General features: G+C 35.9%; 1 protein-coding gene across 3 annotated transcripts in view; it reads right to left on the bottom strand.

Moving 5' to 3' along the window:
* LOC137404306 (uncharacterized) overlaps positions 1 to 21,934 on the bottom strand; it is a 38,274-nt gene extending 16,340 nt beyond the window's left edge. For 2 of the 3 annotated variants that reach the window (XM_068090497.1, XM_068090495.1), the window contains exons 1-5: positions 21,849 to 21,934; positions 10,829 to 10,995; positions 9,458 to 9,658; positions 5,255 to 5,399; positions 4,223 to 4,406 (exon numbers count right to left, since the gene is read on the bottom strand). In XM_068090497.1, the coding sequence (XP_067946598.1) occupies positions 4,223 to 4,406; positions 5,255 to 5,399; positions 9,458 to 9,658; positions 10,829 to 10,898 (600 nt within the window). In that variant the 5' untranslated portion in view covers positions 10,899 to 10,995; positions 21,849 to 21,934. The remainder of the gene's footprint in view (positions 1 to 4,222; positions 4,407 to 5,254; positions 5,400 to 9,457; positions 9,659 to 10,828; positions 10,996 to 21,848) is intronic. The other variant, XM_068090496.1, reaches the window with a different exon arrangement.
* Between the last annotated feature and the right edge of the window lie 268 nt (positions 21,935 to 22,202).

The following is a 22,202-nucleotide window of genomic DNA, read 5'->3' on the forward strand; positions in this document are numbered from 1 at the left end:
CTAATCTACGGCGTTTTCGTGATGGCTGCGATTAACTGTTCGTTTTTTAGCTTTTAAGAGCTTGCAATCACATTTCCACACATTTGGCACCTACAACACAACAGAGTGAGACATGGTGAATCTTTTGATACCAAATAACTGTAATGTGAATTTTGTTGCATGTCAAAATTTAACTAGTTTCAGGGTTCTTTTGGGTTGCCTGTGTTTAAGGGGTGTATCAGGAGCCTTTCACAATTGCGGACGAATTATGGTAGTTTTTACAGAAAATGGGGTACACAATAACGAATAATAATTATAGGCATACCGGCAAAGTTATACCTCTCAATGCATCATTAAAGCCTAAAATTCCTATTCAAACATTTTCCACATTCATCGAACATGCCTGTCTTGCAAGGAATTGTTAATTTTAACTATTTACCAGGAACTTTGTAAATAGTTAAAACTGACCATTTGACAAATGCTGTAAGATCCTTATGTACGATGAATGTTGAAAATGTTTTAATTGGACTTGGTTTCAGGTTAAAATATAATCCATGGGGTGATAAATGTCTTGTTCGCATATCACTAAGGAGTCACAAAAATATATCTCCAAGTTTATGGACACGCGTGGATAGTATCATGTAACTAGAGGTGGAACGAGACACGAGACGTCTCGAGTATCGACCTGTCTCGTATCGGTCTCGTCTCGACTTAACTATTGCCAAACTCGAGACAGGAAATAGAACTAAAGCGCCTGCGCACGGTTGTTAAAACATGGCTTCTTACGGTAGCGACAACTCCATATATTGTAATGGATTGCGGGCAACTGCCTTTAAAGTTATACCTGGTCCGTTACTACCTGTTGCTATTGATTATGTTGGCCACTGAGTCTAATCATGTAGTCCGGACAACGGCCCTGTTATATTTTAGTTCGGTTCTGTGTCCTTAAAACAGATACCGGGTCGTATCTAATTACTCTTCGGATAATCCAATTTAATAAATAAGACTTTTGCGGGTAAAATGTCTGTATTTTATCGTATTGTGTCCAAACACCAACTGCCCTTCATAAAATTCGGGCCTCTTTTACGTATATACTACCAATCGCGGGTAAAACTTGCCCGGACACGGAGAAACGAACGAAAGGCCGTGTCGACCATAGTCCGTGTTCGGTTAACAATGACATTTGTTAGCTCAATATAAGAATATACATGTGCATGTATACAGTAATTAATATAATTTCATGAGTACAATTTAAATATAATTCACATACTACAGTTAATACACAAACAACACTTAACATTAATGAAACGATAAGAATGAAAGTATTATCGTGTGTTCTTTTAGTTGCGGTATTTCTTTGTAGAGCGACGGCTATCGGCTTCATTACATTAAAAAGTAAGAACTATTCAATAGATGGTAAAAATATACATGTACAAAGCAATATGTTTATAATAATTATGATCAATCAAGCTCAAAATTCTTAGAATATATAACTTCGGTATTTTAGAGCTGTTTGTGTCACTTTTGTTTACAAAAACTACATGCATATCACTATTAAAATGTTGTATTTAAATCGTTTACACCAGGCAAAAATTCAATTTAAAAATAGTTTTATTAATTTTATATATACCAAGTAGCTAGTACTTGTGTAGTAAAATCAACACCAAATGCTCATTATTTTTTTACTGTCTCGTGTCTCGAATTTTTACAAGACAGTGTCTTGAGTCTCGTCTCGAACTTTAAAAACCTGTCTCGTTCCACCTCTACATGTAACCTCCATTCAAGAATAGATATAATGAAATCTTTGACCTCATTGCTGTGGAAACAGCTTATCTGCAGAATAGGACATAATGATATAAATATGATATAAATATATAATGATATAAACTGTTGATTATTATTATTATCAGTCCTTATTGTCCATTTTATATGCATATTAACTGCTTTACAAGTTAACTGACAGCACAATATATTATTGCACTAACAGTAGCAGATTACATTACAGATTGGGGTTTGAATAATGTTTTTGTGTAACTTTGACCAAAATCCAGGTTTTATCAACATTTTCAAGTCATAAAAATTGACCAAAATAATCGTGATCTTTGCAAAATATCTACAAAAAACAGCGGCAACACTAATATTGTGCCATTTCAATCTTAAAAGTTAACTGACAGCACTAAAATTACATCTACATGTATTTATAGCAATTTAATCGTTTTAAAATGCTGTAAGTTAACCTTTAAGATGACATGATCAAAGAAATCGATGACTATGCACTGCGCTATAACTGAACAATATAGGCCTACAAGTTCCTTTACATTGATGCAAGTGTCAGAGTAAATATAAGCCTGTGTCATACAGAAGAAGCAAGTACTTTGCCATGTGCAATAAGCAAGGGTGAGAAAGCATGTAGACGGTGAAGTAAAAACAAGAGGATACCTTGAGTAATGCTGAGCCCAGTTCATAGTCCTGCGTGAGCACACAACTACTGTACAGTTAAAACTATGGCTGTTGAAAAGAATCTTACTGGTGAGTGACGAGGGAAATAGACAATCTAATGAAACTAAAGTCATTCTATGCTATGGCAATGCCTTTGAAACAAGCATTACATGGCATAAACATGGATGCTTATTTTCCTGAAGGATAACAGCCTCTGCACCTTTGCAAGGTATTCATCTAACTAGCAAATTATTAGCCGATTGTTGATGACAAGATAATTATAATTATTATACTTATAATTATAATTATTACACTTATAATTATAATACTTATAATTACAATTATTATACTTATAATTATAATATTTATAATTATACTTATTACACTTATAATTATAATTATTACACTTATAATTATACTTATAATACTTATAATAATTATAATTATAATACTTATAATAATAATACTTATAATAATACCTATTATGCGAAAACCTAAAATTCAAACACTTATAATTATAATTATTATACTTATAATTATAATTATTACACTTATAATTATAATACTTATAATTACAATTATTATACTTATAATTATAATTATCATATTTATAATTATACTTATTATACTTATAATTATAATACTTATAATTATAATATTTATAATACTTATAATAATAATACTTATAATAATACCTATTATGCGAAAACCTAAAATTCATCAACAGTTAAAACTTGGCCAGGAGTCGGCCCTTCAGACCTTCATAAATAAATAAATCTGGAGTGGCATAAATCTAAGTAGCCAGATAAATCCTATGGCTACAAAAATATATATAGAAACATGTTGACAACCTAAAATATAACATACACTAGCTGAATGTTAACATAAATCCACATATATGGTATATGTTATTACTATACTACTATATTACTATTATTATACATTAGAACACAAGCTAAGGCATATAAACAACAATCCGTAACCTTTATTCCCACCTCTCTAAAAGTTATCTGCATCATTGAAATGGCATAAATCCGCAAGCTAAGCGATTGTTGTTACTCGCAAGTTTATCGAATGATGGAAACGGCAATTGCGAATGATGGAAACGGCAATTGCGAATGATGGAAACGGCAATTGCGAATGATGGAAACGGCAATTGCGAATGATGGAAACGGCAATTGCGAATGATGGAAACGGCAATTGCGAATGATGGAAACGGCAATTGCGAATGATGGAAACGGCAATTGCGAATGATGGAAACGGCAATTGCGAATGATGGAAACGGCAATTGCGAATGATGGAAACGGCAATTGCGAATGATGGAAACGGCAATTGCGAATGATGGAAACGGCAATTGCGAATGATGGAAACGGCAATTGCGAATGATGGAAACGGCAATTGCGAATGATGGAAACGGCAATTGCGAATGATGGAAACGGCAATTGCGAATGATGCACATTAAAACAACTCAGGCTATTCCATTCTAAACATTTTCACGCTGCTTCGGTAGTGTTTATTTCGATTTGAGCAGTTCCCATGGGCTAATGTTTCTAATGTTACAAATGAATGCTGCTAAACCAAGTGTGACAAGACTGCCTGCTACTTATCAGGTCATTAATTAGCTTAATACTTAACCTATGACCTATTAATTAGTGACGCAGTCCAATCTTTTTACCAAAGCACTGGCATTAAATGCCAGTGCTTTGGAAACACTTAACTGCACCATAACTCAACTCGCACACAACTCAAAAAATGCATCATGCACGGCAATGGAAACAGTGATTAAAGGCAGCTATTAACCAACCTTGTATACCATTAGAGGTTGAGCAGCCACGTAAAGGTCACCGGCGATTTCAAAGGGATGAGAATGAATGGAAATAACAGTGTTGACTGAGCCGTTACTCCATAGGCGTCGAATACAGTCATTGTTGTAGTCGGCTATATAAAAATGGTCTCCAGATTTTTGCATATCACTTGGCTCGTCGTACCTGAAAATAAACTCACTGTAGTCATGCAACAAAACTTGAAAACATTGTCGACGTTGAAATATGATGTCTCAGCAAAAGCCTCAATATTTTACTAATTCTCCTGGAGACGTTCAAGGGAACATCATCGTGCGTACTCCACCATAACAATAATACTAGATGGCTGGTTCAAGTGTCGCCGCATGGCGGGCTTGTCTTATCAGCATTTATTGGTCAACTACGTGTACCGTAAATTCATGGCATCGTCGAAGCGATGCAGATATGTCGGCAAAGATTGCAGCGGTCAACCTTTCCCGATAGTTCGTCGAGCATCCATGGCAACTAGTGCGATGTGGACCACGACGATGATAGTGATTTGCTGTCAAGGCGATTGCTTGATCTAGTTTCCTTCCTGCAGCTCACGCGGGACTAGTATTTCACCGTTTCTGTGACCTGCGCACTACATAATGAGAGCTCTATGCTGCGGACTATTCGCTGATGTAAACGTGGATGGGTTTGTGATAGTCTGAACATCGATATTACAGACGATCGCCAAAATATTGTGATATTAACGACAAAATACGACTATTTAGTGTGAACCAGCCTTAAGTCATCATCTTAGGACTAAATGTGAATAGTGGTGTCCAGTAAAAGCGCTCTACTCTATATAAAAACACCGAGATAAGTTGTATAAATTCAAAGAAGTTTCACAAGTACAAACAAAGTGACCACGCACTAAATGCGCATTTTCATTCCCGTTTATAATTGTAGAAACTAATAATAAAAAGCAACAGGAAGAAAACAAGTCCATGTTACACCAAGTAAGCTGAAGAGAACGGAGATTGTGAAGCCATTCGATATCGAGGACCAACCTTGCATCACTGTTGTCCCCATCAACAAAACCTGCCTCCTGGCAGTCACCCGAGAAATCACTGATCTGGCTAGAGTTGAGATTGAGGCTTCTCACACAATGCTTTCCATAAGATAATATGAGCAGCTCAGTTCTGAACCCATCAACTGAAACACAAGACTTTGATGAACTTGAAATGCAGTTACTTACCGTAAAACCTGCATTTGAACGCCAGCTTTATTTTGACGGCACCTCTATTTGAGCGCCACTATGGGAGAAGGGTTGAAAAGTAGAGCACCACCCTTTAATTGAGCGGCTGAGCGCCCCTTCTATTTGAACGCCATTTCTATTTGACCGCCACTATTTTACATTCTTAATCTTTACGAACCCATAATAGCAAGTGATCAGTAAAAAAGTGTCTACAAAACTGTACCAATAATGGCTTGATTACATCAATAACAATTAATTCGTTCGTTGTTTCGGTTCGCATTAATGTCCGTTTTCCAACTCCGAGTCTTTAGGTTTTTCGTTAAAAACTTTGCTAGCAATACCATAGAAATAATTAGTAACTGTATCAGGCTAATGGTAGTTCCTTTTGTAACACAGTCTTGATACTTCGATTTATGAGGGAAAAAGTGTTCGTATTTACAATGAAAAATGTGCTACTACATATTTTGAGGCTAACATGTTGAGGTTATTTTGATTTCACGCAGTTTTTCTTTATTTGCGCTAGAAGTTTCTATTTAAAATGGCATTGAGTAAAAGTTTTGTTGTGCTAAAAAATTGTTAGGACGCTAATATTGACTAGCTCAACTGTGCAAAAGACGAGTTGAAGTAAGAAGACATTGTCGAGGGTATTGAACAGCCAGAAGAATATGAAATGGTTCCAAACAGAAACAACAATCAGAACACAACTGGCCGGGCAAACGATGCTAATAGTTTTGTTTTAAAATGCTAATTTTTATTGTTGCATGTATTATAATTATGGTTTGTTTATGTAACTTGTTCTTGAATATATATTTGTAGCATTTAATAGATTATTACCATTATAAAACTTAAAAATTTCAGATTCATAGCATATTATTTGATAGCATGATTTCGGTAATCTGAACTCAGCTTACAATATATCGACGCTTGTTAAGCCTGGTTCCTATATCGGCTGCGAGACCCCGGCGATAATTTTGCGCAGCAAAATACTTGCGACGCTAGGTGGCTTCTGTTCACATAAAGCTGCATCACTAGCGATCGCATAAAAAATGTTCACTCGCCATGCCGTTTCAAAAATGTTGACATTCACCTGTACAGTGCATTTCGGGAAGGTTTTGTCTGCGGCTCTTCGCGAAAGCTGAACAGCGCTGAACTCTTGCGTTGACCGCTGGCAGCTACCGGCGATACTCGGCATGTAAGTTCACATTTCACCACTGATAGCCTGCGGTGCTGTCGCCAGTGCTCGCGGCGTATATGGGAACCAAGCTTAACTCTTGTTCTATTGCAAATAAAAAGCCAGTTTTGGCTGAAAACTGTAGCAAACATATCGAAGAGTGCATTGAGCTTTTATGCAACCTTGTTAAATGTAATTATAAAATGTAATTATGCCTTTAAATTTAAAGTGGTATAGAAAACTTTAAATTTTAACAAATTGCAACGCAGGCTATAAGATCATCGTAGGTTAATTGCAAGCAATAGATATCAACTAGTAGAAATATGTATCAACTTCCTTGTGCATAGTTATTAAAAGATCTATGACAAGTTGGAGGTAAGTTAGCAAATTTCTTGTATCCAAAATGGTTAATGTCGCGCACTGCCCGAAGAAGAGTGTAAAATATAGGTGACATTCGATTCACTCGTGAAAGGGTTAAATTTACCTTCTCAACATTCTGACGAGGTGTTTGTAAAATACCACACCACCCTTTATTTGAATGTCACTTCTAATAAAGCGCCACTACAAAGAGAAGGGCTGAAAAATAAAGCGTCATGGCTTTCAAATAAAGGTTTTACGGTATCTACATATCGCTACAGTAGTTGATGAACTGGTAAATAATTTAGTTTACTATGAATGTAAGCAAGGAAAAGTAATACAGTAGAGGAGGTTTAACAGTTTACAGATGACTAGATAAAAATTCTTTTTCAAAAGGCTGGCTGAAATTTTTTAAGATGATGAAGCGGATTACCAAAATTCAGCGAGTATTAACCTCGATGAGGGTTGGCCGGCCCTGAACAACACCAAACCTTGATGAGGGTTGGCCGGCCCTGAACAACACCAAAGAGAGGTAACAAAATTGAGAGCATTGGAAAGCTTGAGAGTTATAATATAGATAAAAAAGGCTAGAGAGAGAATGGTGGTCAAAGTGACTTATTTATCGAATTGTTTCTTTTCCCCAAAAAGATAATTGCTAGCTGCTGAAGGGTCATCATGGAAAAAGCAAAAGTATTAGACGACACCTGAAAGAAGGGGAGGGTGTTGTGCGACACTGTTTAATAAGTGTGGTAATTTGTTGCCCAACCAGTCATAAAATGAAGCTGATGCTGCCTGGTCTCGAGAGCTGGTCAAAGGTATGGATGACAAGTATGCTAATAGTGACGTCTCACAAACACTTGTTACAGAAGTATCTCAAACGTAGGCAGGAATGCTTTATAAGTTTATCAAACTTGAGAACTCAGCAGACATGGGTACAATAATGTAATGATGAGTGAAGGGGTGATGGCAAAACAATTCATGCTGATGAACCAAAAAGAAAGAACAAATACAGTGGAAGATTTTAATTCGTTCCATTGTTGGCATCGTAAGGCGAAAACGTCGTATAGAGGAGTATAGAATCCCATAGTAATTATCTAATGCAAATGCCCCCTGCTAAAAATCACCAAAATTTTATATACGTACTGTACATATTAGAAATTAGTAACAAAATAATATGTTAACCTTAATAACAATAGTTACCTATAGCAACTTTAGTGTATTTAGTGCAGACATTATGGTCTGCAATAAAATGTAACATTACAATGTACTATGCGCAGCATGTACTGTAAAGAGTTCTTACTTTCGAGTCAGACGAAGAACGTAAACGTTGAATTTAACTTAAATTAATTTAACTTACTGAGCTCTAGTTAAAGCTAGTTTTAGTATGTATTTTACTCAACTAAACTTTAAAATTGACATCGGATAAAATTTTATCACTTGTCCATTTCCGGTTTCATTTTCACTATAACTTATAATGAATAACGCTGAACTGAGAGCGAGAATCGTATCTCTTTCAGGCATTGTGGGAGAGACTTTAGCGAATAGCATATCGGCATCTTTGTTATTACGATGTATTCAGCACACCAACTGCCCAATTTTAATTTGGACAGAGATTTTTGTTGATACTATATGGAGAAAAAAGTGTTGTATGGTGAGGACAAAAAAATATCGTGTGTGACATCATAAGGCGAAAAAATCATACAACGGGTCAGTCATCATAGCCCGAGGGCGTACTATAGGCAGAAATAGGAACGGCATTTATTTGAAGAACGACTAGCAAACCGAAATAGACATTTGCATCGTGCAATTGAACTTCCTTCAAGCCAAAAGTATAAAAAACCAGTTTCAGCAGCCAAAGGTCAGTTATATGTAGGCAAATTTTTTAGCAAGCCCCATTTAATGTTAAGCATGGTCTCCCGCTATTTGACTTTCTAACGAATACTGTAAACCATTACACAAGGCCAATGATATCTAGTGGATATGCCATTGACATCTTAAGGAGATGACATTTGTATCTTTCCAATAATCATAATATCTCACTCGGAACAACATATAACATTAAAGCTATATATTGAGTCGAAATCATGAAGATCTCTACCGTTTTATAATTCCAATATCAGTTTGTAAGGCCCACTACAGTAGATATGGAGTATGTTAAGATGGACATGCAGAGCAGCATCTTTCTGTATAATACTAACCGGTCTTTTAATGACATTATCATCGGCCTGAGTAGTGAACTTTACTTTGCTTTTGTGTGTGAGATTTTACCTTGTGTTTACAATGAGCAAAACTTGAACAAAATCAAGTGCGAGTGATTCTTTTTCTGCCGGTAATTCTATTTCTTTAACAGTGTATACTAATAACGATATAAACCACAAGAAAATAAATAATACACAGCATAGCATACATAATTTAATAGAAATAAAAAGCAATGTTGTATATTTGCCTATATTAATTGCAATGATTTGAAAGCTTATGAAGACCTACCTAATTTGCGAGGTTTGAAATCAAAGAGATGTTTATACAGAGGCTGGCTGTAATTCAAAAGGTCGATGATGGTAAGAATGGTTTCAGAATAGATGAGGAGACGATTGTTGGTATAAAAGGTAGCACCAGTCATATTTTCTGGAGTTAGCATATTTATCGAGTACTTTAGTGTGAGAAATCTTGCTTCATCCAATACTCGGTCTACAATAAGTATCACATAGATGTGCATAGCTATATATGCATGTGTATATATATACTGTATATGCATGTGTATATATACTGTATATGCATGTGTATATATACTGTATATGCATGTGTATATATAGGCCTACTGTATATGCATACGCTCGATCAGGAAGACACCCAAGGAATTACAACAGCTGCTGGTCGGTGAGCTTCTACTCACCGGCTTTTACTACAACATACAACGAATTTATGTGTAAACTGTGATACGAACAAGTGCTGGTTGTTTAAACACCGAATCCATGTTTGTAACATCTGCGCAAGAAGGAGGGGATGTGGTAGATGCATGATGTTCACATTTTAATCGGACACTGTTCATAATTGTAGAAGCATTGCAGTAGTTTCAGATTCCGATCGGACATTGTTCATAATTGTAGAAGCATTACAGTAGTTTCACATTCCGATCGGACACTGTTCATAATTGTAGCAGCATTACAGTAGTTTCTACCTTGATAGGAATAGACATTATATGATGAGAGAGTCAGCAAGACTTTGTTGACAATGAATAGTGCATGATTGTCAATGCATTATTAAAAACTGTGGCCTGAGATCTTCATAAATAGTTAAAGTTATTAGACTACGATAACTGAACACTTGTATAACAAAAGCATTTGGCGAGTCTTAAAAATGGTGTTATTGAATTGTTTTTTGGGTCATTTTCTAATCCATGGAATGATTACCATGTCGGTCACATCACTGAAAATGTCATATAAAAATGACTCACAGTATATGGATACGCATAGGCCTAAATGATGGCGTATCATGTAACCCATTCCATACTAGACATAGACATACGTAGCATACGCACCTCATTCAACAATAGACATACGTACCAGCGCATACCGTATCTACCCCATACCATGATAGACATACGTACCGGTACATACCATACATACCGCATACTATGATAGACATACGTGCCAGTACATACCGTATATACCCCATTCCTTGATAGACATACGTACCAGTACATACCGTATATACCCCATTCAATGATAGACATACGTACCAGTACATACCATACATACCCCATACCATGATAGACATAGGCTACGTACCGATATGTGTACGCGTAGGGGAACCTGAATGTACCCTTAAATATCAAAGGAAAAAACGTAGTTAACCTACCATGGTCATTCGCCAAGCCCATTGCCAGCAAAAACTGTATGATGAATGACTGTAGAAACAAGTAATCCATGATTTCTTCTAGAAAGTCTGAATAGAGCTATTGGAGATATCTGAATACAGCTAAGTCATAATTATTGCCTCCAACCATCTGTCAACTCTTCCAGTATCTAAAACAAACATTTGTTGTCAGAACATGTGGAGCAACACATTAGCCAATCATCACCTAGACAGAAGATTTGGATTGCCGCCACATTTTCAAGTACCTTTAAATGATCAAAGGCAGGTTATCAGCTAATACAGAATTATTAGACTTATCAACGTCTCCAACCAACTTATGGAGTACTGTCTACCACTTGCCACTACTTTCTTGTTAATCCTCTAAACCCTTCCAGAGCTATTTACTTTTTGTGGCTGCAATCTTCATAAACTTTACACCGAAACGAATGGTTTTGAAATCATTGAGCAATATATAAGAACATTCCTTGTTATACCATCAGACATGTCAGTCATACCCAGTCTAGATCACTATGTAAAGGATGTGTTGATGAGAAGAAATGAGTGTACTTTTTGTACGTATAATAGACCAATGGAGCTAACGTCAGAGCTCAGTTGGAAACCTTGGAGGAACCTGGGGAGCTGACTGGTATTAACAACGCCTTCAGCGAGTAATTAAGGTCGCCGCTAGATGAAGCAGATACTGCTGTAAATATCATTTCTTATCTAGATATGGAAACAGTATAATTGCCAATTGCCGCTCCATTAAAGCACATTGAAACTCTTCCCAATTAAAAGGGTTGTATGGCAGGAGCTAGTGCGGCTTGTTACAGTTGCGCAGACAGCCATTGCGTTACACAACCAATGGGTTATTATTGTTGATTTTTATATGAGACATAAGCAGATATACTCTTATAACTATTATACAAGACAGGATTAAGGTAGAATATATTCTAACTGACATGTATTTCAAAATAAAACTCATCATTTGTTAACTTCTGTATGTCATATTAAACTACGATGGTTTTTTTATATTATTGGCAAAGTGTGTGAAACGTGGAGCACATGCGCGTTTAAGACAATATGCTTACCCTGACACAGCCAATGACTTGAAACTTGACTATTTCAAGGCCGATGAATCTAATCATTACACAAATGTTACTTTTTTCAAAATCAATTCTTTTATAGAATGCGTGTTTTAACGTTTACACATTTATGTAAAACAATTTAGAAAACAAGTCCTAATTAGTGGCCTTTTTGTTAGACACACAACATATACACAATTACTTTGCTTCCTGTTTTGGCTTCAAAGTGCACTAATGCTCAAATAATTCAACACAGCTGTCTGACTTTCTCAACTTCAGTGAGCCCTCCCCATACGATTTTAATTCGTTTCAGTGTTGGCAATTTAGTGGCAGAAAGACGAAAACGTCGTATAGAGGAGTATTATAGGAACCAATAGTAATTATCTAATGCAAACATCCCCTGCTAAAAATCATCAAATTTAAAATGGAAAAACAAAATAATTATGTTAACTTTAGTAACTATGATTACCTCTACAGTTACTTTAGTGTATTTAGTGGTTATGACCTGCAATAAAGTGTAACATCACAATGTACTACATGCAGTACGTACTGTAGGAGTTCTTTCTTACCTTTGAGACAGACGTATAAACGTTGAATTTACCTCAAATGAATTTAGCTTACTAAACACATAGTTAAAGTTAAGCTTTAGTATATATTTTACTAAACTTAGTCATCGGCTAAAATTTGATCACCTGCCTGCTTCTGGTTTCGTTTTAATTATAACTTATAATGCTGAACTGAGAGAGAGCGATCATTGTACCTCTTTCAGGCGTTGTGAGAGAGATTTCAGTTGATAGCATATCGGCATCTTCATTATTTCGACGTATTCAGCACACTAACTGCCAAATTTTAATTTCAAGGGAAGTTTTACTTGATATCTTATGGTGAAAAAATGTGGTATATCAAGGATGAAAAACTATCGTAAGGCAGAAAAATTGTATAATGGTCATCGTAACACGAGGGCACTGTACACCTTTTAGAGCCAGTCAACCTCAACTAAATAGGTTTACATCAACATATGATATTCTGCTTTAGAAATATTGCTAAAAGATGAGTCGCCATCTTGAACGGCCATTTCAAATCAACATTTCTGAACGACCTAAGCGAGGGATGGGATATCCAACACCAAGCTCATAGAACTAATCGCTTTTGTGGCCATAGTCAATGCAAGATATTCCTTGTGTGTTAGCAGAGCATCAATAAAAAATAAACATGCCACATCATGGCTAATGGATTTTATTGTACGCTCAATCTCAGCAATCGGCATAAGATAATGCTCAGAACAATATCAATATTATTTATATATAACCATTTATCATTTGCAAAACTTCCTTAAGGTTTTTACAAATGCTTATCAAAACAATATCCATCAATGCTTCACTTTGAAAGTTATGCCATTAATTGTGGTAATAAGAACATCACAAGAACGATTTTTTAATTTGCCAATGATTACCATAATCTAGCTTGCTATAAAGAGCTAACTTATTTCTTCAACAATGTACACAAAGAGCTAGATATAATCATTCGTAAAAATGGAATGCTCTACCGAAGGAGCTAAAACTATTCAACATGACAGTATATCTGGAGATAACAATCCAACTTAGACTGAAGCCTAACTTAACTTTAATACATGTTGCCAAGATACTGACCCAAATGTTCCTCGGGTCCAAAATAAAGACAATGTTGATTGGTATTTGCTATAGATATTGTATTTTAACTAAACAAGACCAGCAAGAGCACTTTGATTAACTGCTAATGGAGTGACACTGCATTTCTTTCTATGGATTAATGAGTTTTTTATTAATTTCAAGAGCTAAACAAGATAATTCTTAAGCGGATGTTGAATGGGTAATTTAAGTGAAGTCTACAATTTTTAATAAACTAGGCAACAACCATGGTCTAAATTTTCTTATTCGCAAATCAAATGTAGATCATTAATTTATACATGGGAGGCTATATGGTACAACCTTTTTGACTATAAGGCATGAGCGTTGTAGCATAGTCTAAAGGTCAGGTAGATTACACAATACACAATACTATGCATTTGCAGTTAGTTATCACTAGTAGGTTTAACGCTTCTACAACTTTTTCGGCTAGATTAATTTATGTGAGAATATTGAAATAGTGAAAGCCTTTAAATAAGCCACAAAAGCTAAAATTACCGACATGTTCGTAAAACTGTTTATCCTCAAGAGAAATTGCCATTGATGGGACAACTAAAATGAAATTCCTGTGAACGGTCATGACAGTTATAAATTCATCAATTGCCCAAAAAGATTTTTTAAGTGAACAAACTATCGTGAAACACAACTCCATATTGATAAAGAGAAAGCAGAAATACTGAATGTTTCTGAAACACAGCCATATAGAAGCAATAAGCTACCATCATTGCAGCAACGCCCTCTTATGATCATTGATTAGCATTGGGTCCAGGAATAGTTATGCATCATTATACGACAAAGCAATATCACCCCTAATACCCCAGCGAACGGATTTCTTCAAGCATCGATTCCGAGATATTTGCCAGAGGGCTTGAGTAAACAGACTAACAATAGATTTTCAATAAATAAAACTTTCCTATGTCAGTTATAAAAGAGACCTAATTGAGCCAGGCACCACAATGAAAAGGTATCGCCAGATATATACTCCTTATTGTCCATACATTATTTAAACAGAAAACAGATAAATACATGCAATTATGTCAATACAATGCCGTGCTAACGATCCAATACTTGATATACTATGGTGGAGTATATACTATCATTGATTTCATCAATGATATCAGCGATTGGAATCTCCTTTAAAGCGGTGAGGCAGGCAAGGCTCCGAATTTGAACCTTCGCAGTATATAATGAAGCCATCCATATCAACTTGCTCATGCATTTACGAAATATGTATGACAAAGGATTACAGTAATGCATTAAAGGCGGTGAAAACACAAAACAAGATTTGTGAGTGGGGCTACCGTTTGGTTTTTGTGCCAGTTATATGCATCCTAGATAAAACTAGATCCCAAAGCAATTGGACTCAATGTTATTTCAATACTAAACCATGTTATTTTCACAAGCTTATCACAATGTCACTGTCCAAGCTAAAGACCCATTTTGACTTAGGTTAGCATTTTGGTCAGCCTGCTTATTGTGACGAGTTCAGGCACAGTCAATTAAAGATTAACTTACACAAAATTGCATTGGATTTAATCACATATTATAGAAAAGCTATAAAGCTCATAAGGATTTGCTTGCCAAAATGATGTCAGAGTTGCACGGCTGCCTGTCTCACTCATTATTCATATTGGCTATTGCGTTCAAGTTACAGCATTAGGCGTCTTTATTCTGTCAATCTCTTTACAACTAAAGACGTCATTACGGCACATCCGCTTGAATATGAGCGTTTTAACAGCGATCAAATTATGTCGATTTTAACCTTGAAACTTCCTGGCAGTCAGATGATCTCAAACATCAAAAACAATCACGAATGGTAGAAAAATACTGTTATTTTTTGATGAAATCTACACAATTTTCCAAGTTCATGTCTAACTAGCCTTTTACTTTTAACTCTGAAACCGACTATCAGCTCAGGGTTTAGGAAACCTCCTGATTTATTTACTATCACATGCAGCTACTCACTAGTGAACACGTGAGTGACGAGAGTAGATTAACACAAAAACATGATACTACTTTAAGTTGGTTAACTATTACGAGGGCTCATTATTCCCAGAGTAAGTGTTGCATTCCCTTCTTTTGGAGGTTTTTAAATGTCTGCCTTTGCGGTAGAAAGTCATTCCAGCATTTCAAGCAAGTGCTTTCTCCAGTGAAACTATCACAAATCATCATGGTATAAATTTACCATAACGCGACCAAATAAATAAATTACGTAAATGGGCATATTGTTGCACACAGAAGCAAACTTGTACTATACGGTAAACTATCATGTTGGAAATGACGGGCAGCTATGAGCAGTTTTAGTGAAACACTTTCTTTTATAGCATTAACAAAAATCCAATTAGACACATAACATACAACAAAGTTGTGTGTTATTTAAGGGTTACAACTAGACATCAATTCAAGTATAGCTGCATTTCCTTCTAAATACACAAGCTTATGTAAGATGTCACATTCAATATTTTGCAAATACATGCATAGATTGCATGGCTAATAAATGGCCGGGCTGACTATTTAATGATTAGTACTTCAAAGGCAGACTTACTGAAGTGGTAAGTCAGCCAAGGATTGACCAGGTCAATCACGCAGTTCACTAAAATCACTGAAACCTGCCGAGTCACCATTAACTAAATTGTCTAATTCAGACTGCCACAGCCCAGGTATACACGCTGTACGTAGGCGTGATAACAAATTATACACTGATCATTGATAGGATATGTTTATAAAATTCCACTTTGAGAGATTTTGCAATTGAATTTGCCCTGGAAAACTAAAGTTACAGTAACTTGCATGCATAAATTGTATAATGTAAGCAAATATAACAGTTCGTGCTTGTAAGCGAAAGCGATTTTACTTAGACTTCTTCAGCTATAATAGCTTTCAAATCACAAGAGTGTGATGGTACAAGTTATCCAGGGCAAACAACGACTGTTTGCGAATAATCTATCTACGTAAGCAAATATTGCCCCCTGTCGCCAGAGTATAAACAAAACTATCGCAAGTATGATGAGTACGATATAAACAATGACCGATGGTCGATGTAAGTAATAATGGGCGCAGAACGCTCAAAAGTCTCTGAACGCTGTATGAGTGTAACAGTGATTACGTTAAATCTTACTGACACAGCATAGTTTCATTTATAAACTAGAACTAAAATTTAGTTATGCGATCATTAAAGGTTGACTTGCAATAAAATTCACATTACAGTTATTTGGTATCAAAAGATTCACCATGTCTCACTCTGTTGTGTTGTAAGTGCCAAATGTGTGGAAATGTGAGTACAAGCTCTTAAAAGCTCAAATACGAAAAGCCGCAGTAGATTGGACACGTGTCTTGACACGTGACATGGAGTCTTGTCACGTGATGTTCTCAGGTGAATTGAAAAGCCAATAAAAAGCTCAATATGAAACTTCTCATGGCACTAGTTTATGACAAACACTTCGGGTTTTACCGAAGAACCCGTATCAAATATAGATGCACGCTACTTTACAGTTTTGTTTCGGCATTATTCAATCGTCAAGTCGTAATCTGATCATGTGACCCAATACTTCGCAAATAATTTTTGCAGCACTTTTCGATTATCACAGGTGACCAACAGGCTCATCATGATTATCAGACAACGATATGTACTCCTTCGAGCTAAGGTTAAAAAGTTTAACGATTTTTTACGGTAAGTTATAAGATAACAGTGCTAAACGTGACAGCATTAAACAACAGACGCGTAAGAACAATAGACATGGTTTTATTGAATGCGTGAAGTATATTTGCGAAAATATTTCGACGAGTAAGGTTGCATGAAAGTGTAAACAGAAGCCATCTCTCACAACTACGTCACATTTGAGCCGTTTTGGAAAGAGAATCCAAACGGCTGTCTCGTGTGGCTACGATTTTCTGTTTGTTTTTGAGCTTTTAAGAGCTTGTTATCAGATTTCCACATATTTGGCACCTACAACACAACAGAGTAAGACATGGTGAATCTTTTGATGCCAAATAACTGTAATGCGAATTTTATTGCAAGTCAACCTTCAAGGACAAACAAATCTATAGTAAAAATTATGCGATCGACTAACATTAGGAAGATGTAAGTCGATGCTTTTTGATGTTTTTATATGTTTTTAATCAGCCTATTAAGGTCTTCGCTATCAAAATACAAACTCCCTATTGGTTAGAAGCTGAAAAGCAAGCTTAGAAAGTTTTCTGTCAAAAGTACATCAAATGATCATCAGACTAATAGACTGTTTTTCTCTATGAACTGTATCTGGTCAGTCAGACAATCCTGTGTCAAATAGTTCATGAATCATGCATTACGGCTTCTAATTCTCCCGCTCAACCTTTTGGTGTCAGTTTACCCGGAAACCAAGTGGCCACAAAGCCTATACGGAGATTATGCAGTTAATAATATTCTGAATAAGTCGCTTGGTAAACTAAGAAATCCCTTACAAAGGCAATAATGAGGAGTGTTCAGTTGCCTATTGAATGATCACAAAGGATGTCAAAGTTACACTAAAAGCAATAAAAGCTCGAGGTCAAAACTAAGCGGTTAGATGTCTAACACCTTGTCCAACACCCTGTCCAACACCCTGTCCAACACCCTGTCCAACACCTTGTCCAACACCCTGTCCAACACCCTGTCCAACACCTTGTCCAACACCTTGTCCAACACCTTGTCCAACACCTTGTTCAACACCTTGTCCAACACCTTGTCCAACACCTTGTCCAACACCTTGTTCAACACCTTGTTCAACACCTTGTTCAACACCTTGTCCAACACCTTGTCCAACACCTTGTCCAACACCTTGTCCAACACCTTGATGGTAATATAGTAACAAAAGGTATACAAATACAGTAGGTCCTACAGTGTTCAAATATTTCCAAGAAAAAATTGGTACCTTCTTAGCTAATTATGTAATGCTGCCAAAAACCTAATGGCTTCTGTAAATAGACTGCTACCTTTTCGCATAAACAATTATTTTCAAATTATTTTAATTGTAGGTTGTATAATGGATTATATTTACAGTTGTCCCTCGGACATACGATTTTAATTTGGTCCAGTGTTGGCATCAAAAAGGCGAAAATGTCGTGTAAAGGGGTACAGAAATCCATAGTATTTAATGCAAACACCCACTGGTGAAAAAAAATCAAGATTTCATATACATATCCTACAGTACATATTAAAAATTGGTAACAAAATATTATGTTAACCTTAGTAACTATAGTTACCTACAGTAATTTTGGTGTCTTTAGTGGTTATGATCTGCAATAAAATGTAACATAACAATGTACTATGTACAGTACGTACCTTAGAGAGTTCTTACCTTCAAGACAGATCTATAACATAAATGTTGAATTCAACTTACATGAGTTTAGCTTACACATACATAAAGCTAAGTTTTAGTATTTTACTAAACTTCAACTTTTTTATTATCTAAAATTTTAATTATCTGTTTCCGGCTTCATTTTCACTATAACTTATAACACCGTGATAGAGAGCAAGCATCGTATTTCTTTCAAGCGTTGTGAGAGAGAACTCGGTGTATAGGACGTAGCATCTTTGCTAATTTGACGTATTCAGCATACCTACGGCCAAATTGTAATTTTGAGAATAGTTTTTGTTAATAATGTATGACCAAAAAATGTTGTATGGCGGGGACGAAAAAACATCGTGTTTCACATCGTAAGGCAAAAACCGTATACCAGGGTAATCGTTACCCAGGGATGCACTATACATATATCCAAAGATTTACACAGAAAAACACTAGATATTGGAAAAACTGTAGCTAAGTTTTAACTATTTTGCTGTTTAAAAGTAACATTAAGCAACTTGAAAACCACTTTTCTTTAAGAATTATGAGAGTTGTCGATTGATTTCAAACCACTAATCATCCTTTAAAATGCTGCTACATATTACTGACACAAAAATTTAGTGTACTGAATCAAACCAGGAAACCATTACACTACTTTGTTTGAGGCATACAGTTGAAGTTGATTGTGTGCCTCAAACAATTTCAGCCCAACTTGATGAGTAGTTAATGTGTGCACCCTAGATATAAACCCTATATCTATGGCTTGCACTAACACTAACGCTCTGGAATAGATAAGTTTTAACTCCCTTAGGGATCCAAGCTTTGACCACAAACTGATAATGCAAAGCTTATCCCCTACCATCTTTACTGACCAACAATTTTGTCTTGAAAGGCGTACTTAGACTAACAGACATGAAGCTATGAGACACTGTTGCAGCCATTTTTGGAACAAACTTTATACCTATACTACCACAACTGTTTGTAACTCGATAAACTTTTGAATTATTCACAATCTTTTCTGTAATTGATCATCAAACATTTCAACTTACATTTAAAAAATGCCAACAGTCATATTTTCTAATGCCAGCATAAATGCAAAAGATGCGGTGCAAAAATCAGGCCCGGCGGGCATATTGATGGTTGATTAATATCGTTCTTCAAGAAATTAGTTCTATAAAAGGCCTCTGCAATCAAATTGTCATTGACAACGCAGCCAGAGATGCTCGTGGCCTTAGGTGCACAGTTCTTGTAAGAAATTCTCAGATGAGCATACAAGTATCTCAAGCATTTAATCCAATTGGTTCAAGATAAGTACCTACTAAGTCTCATATAGCTACATTTCAAGTGTTAGCTCTTGCTAGAAATCTTTAATGCATGGCAACATCTCTAAATATGAAAATTTATATACTTCAAAGAGCTTAGCCTTTTATATGTTATGATGTTATGCCTCAAGGTGCAGGTCCTACAAAGTACCTTCAAATAAGTACTTTTCATGTGTTGATGTTATGCCTCAAGGCGCAGGTCCTACAAAGTACTTTTAAACAAGTACCTTTCATGTGTTATGATGTTATGCCTTGAGGTGCAGGTCCTACAAAGTACCTTCAAATAAGTACTTTTCATGTATTATGATGTTATGCCACAAGGTGCAGGTCCTACAAAGTGCCTCAAAGAACACAAATCAGACTTGAAGATCACCACAATCATGGTCATTTCAGATTGTTTAAATATCAGGTGTTGTAATTTCTCCAGTGATCATTCACATTAGATTGCTATAATAAACATTAATTTAATATATTTTAAATTTAAAACTAAACATATTATACAGTTATATTACTATATCAATTTTAGTTATGAATAACCTTAAAAAGATGTTGTTAAAATTAAAACTGGTATAATTTAACATTCATACCGCTATTACATAGCTGACTCTATGGTGTGATAGGTTATTATGAGCCCGTGCATGTGTCATGCGAGAAAAAGCATTTTCTGAAGACACTTTTCTGGAATGAACAGCTATGTCTCCCCTGTTGCAGTTGCAATACTAATGGCCACGCCGTATAAGAAAAGTAGTGGGTGTCGCTGATGTAAGGTTTAAAAGGAATTCTTTTATGATTGAGTTCATCATCATGATCGAAAGATTGAATATGCTATAGCTAAAAGAAATAGTCAAATGTTATGTCAATAAAAACCAGCTACTAGGTATCGACCAATGATGCCAAACATTTACAACTACAGCAACTTTATGCCCATCACACTGCTCACTAAAAATGTAATCATAGCTTGCGCCTGATATCATTTTCTTAAATAGTGCCTCACCCAGAAATCTGCTAGGTGGCGCAGTCTGGCCTACGCCTTGTGAAAATCGTAAAATTAAACTAGCATTGTATTAGTTAACATACAAACAAACAATGTTGTCAGCATATGATTGCTGATCACATCTTACAGATTTCATGGGGCCTATCTCTGCTATCATAGTCAGTATTGTCTTAATGTTATATTGTGAATAAAAAACGGCCTGGGAGAGCCTAAGTCTACCATACTCAACAATCCTGATTGAACATAACCGTCTGTAACGGAATGCTTTCACTAAATGCAACAAAGAAGCGACTGAAAATCAAAATTCTTATATCAATATTGCATGCAGCAGTACGTCCTGCAACAACTCAATAATCTGATCACTAAATCATCTCGGTGAATGACGGTTGTAATAATAACAAATGGAAACTAAAGACATGAACGAGTGAGGCACAAATCAAAGTTATTGATAACTGTAATAAATACACATCAACTAACCTCTGGCTATTTTATAAGAATGTATCATGCGTTTTAGTGAAGCCAAATAAATCCAAGCTCGGATATAGAGTCTATTTACGTAGTATAACAGTTCAAGATTATAATGGAAGCGTTCGCTCAAGACTCCCTGTCTAATCAATGAGTGCGGTGATTGATGAATGCTGCTCGCCTGCAATATTACCTCTGCATCTATTGATCCCAGAAACAAGAGTCTGCAATAACTCCTCTTCATCTGTCAATGCCGGCATCCCTCTCTGAACCGGCCATTTTGAAACACACTGGCAAAGAGCTTTCTTTTACAGCTACTCAGCCAATGAGCTAAGAAAGAGAGAATTACATAGAGCATCCTGTTTACTTGGCTAGAATAGCAAGCGTAAGCCCATTATTATGCTAAGCCACTCCAATTACCAACAGCGTTAAACGGAATGTACAACATATGCGCTTATCTAAATATTAGACTCAGAGTACAGGGTTACTACATATTGAAGCTCAGCCATTTATACGATGTATTGAATTTTAGGTATCTCATTCTTAA

The sequence above is a fragment of the Watersipora subatra genome, chromosome 9 (genome assembly GCF_963576615.1).
Source record: "Watersipora subatra chromosome 9, tzWatSuba1.1, whole genome shotgun sequence".
In the NCBI taxonomy this organism is placed as follows: Eukaryota; Metazoa; Bryozoa; class Gymnolaemata; order Cheilostomatida; family Watersiporidae; genus Watersipora; species Watersipora subatra.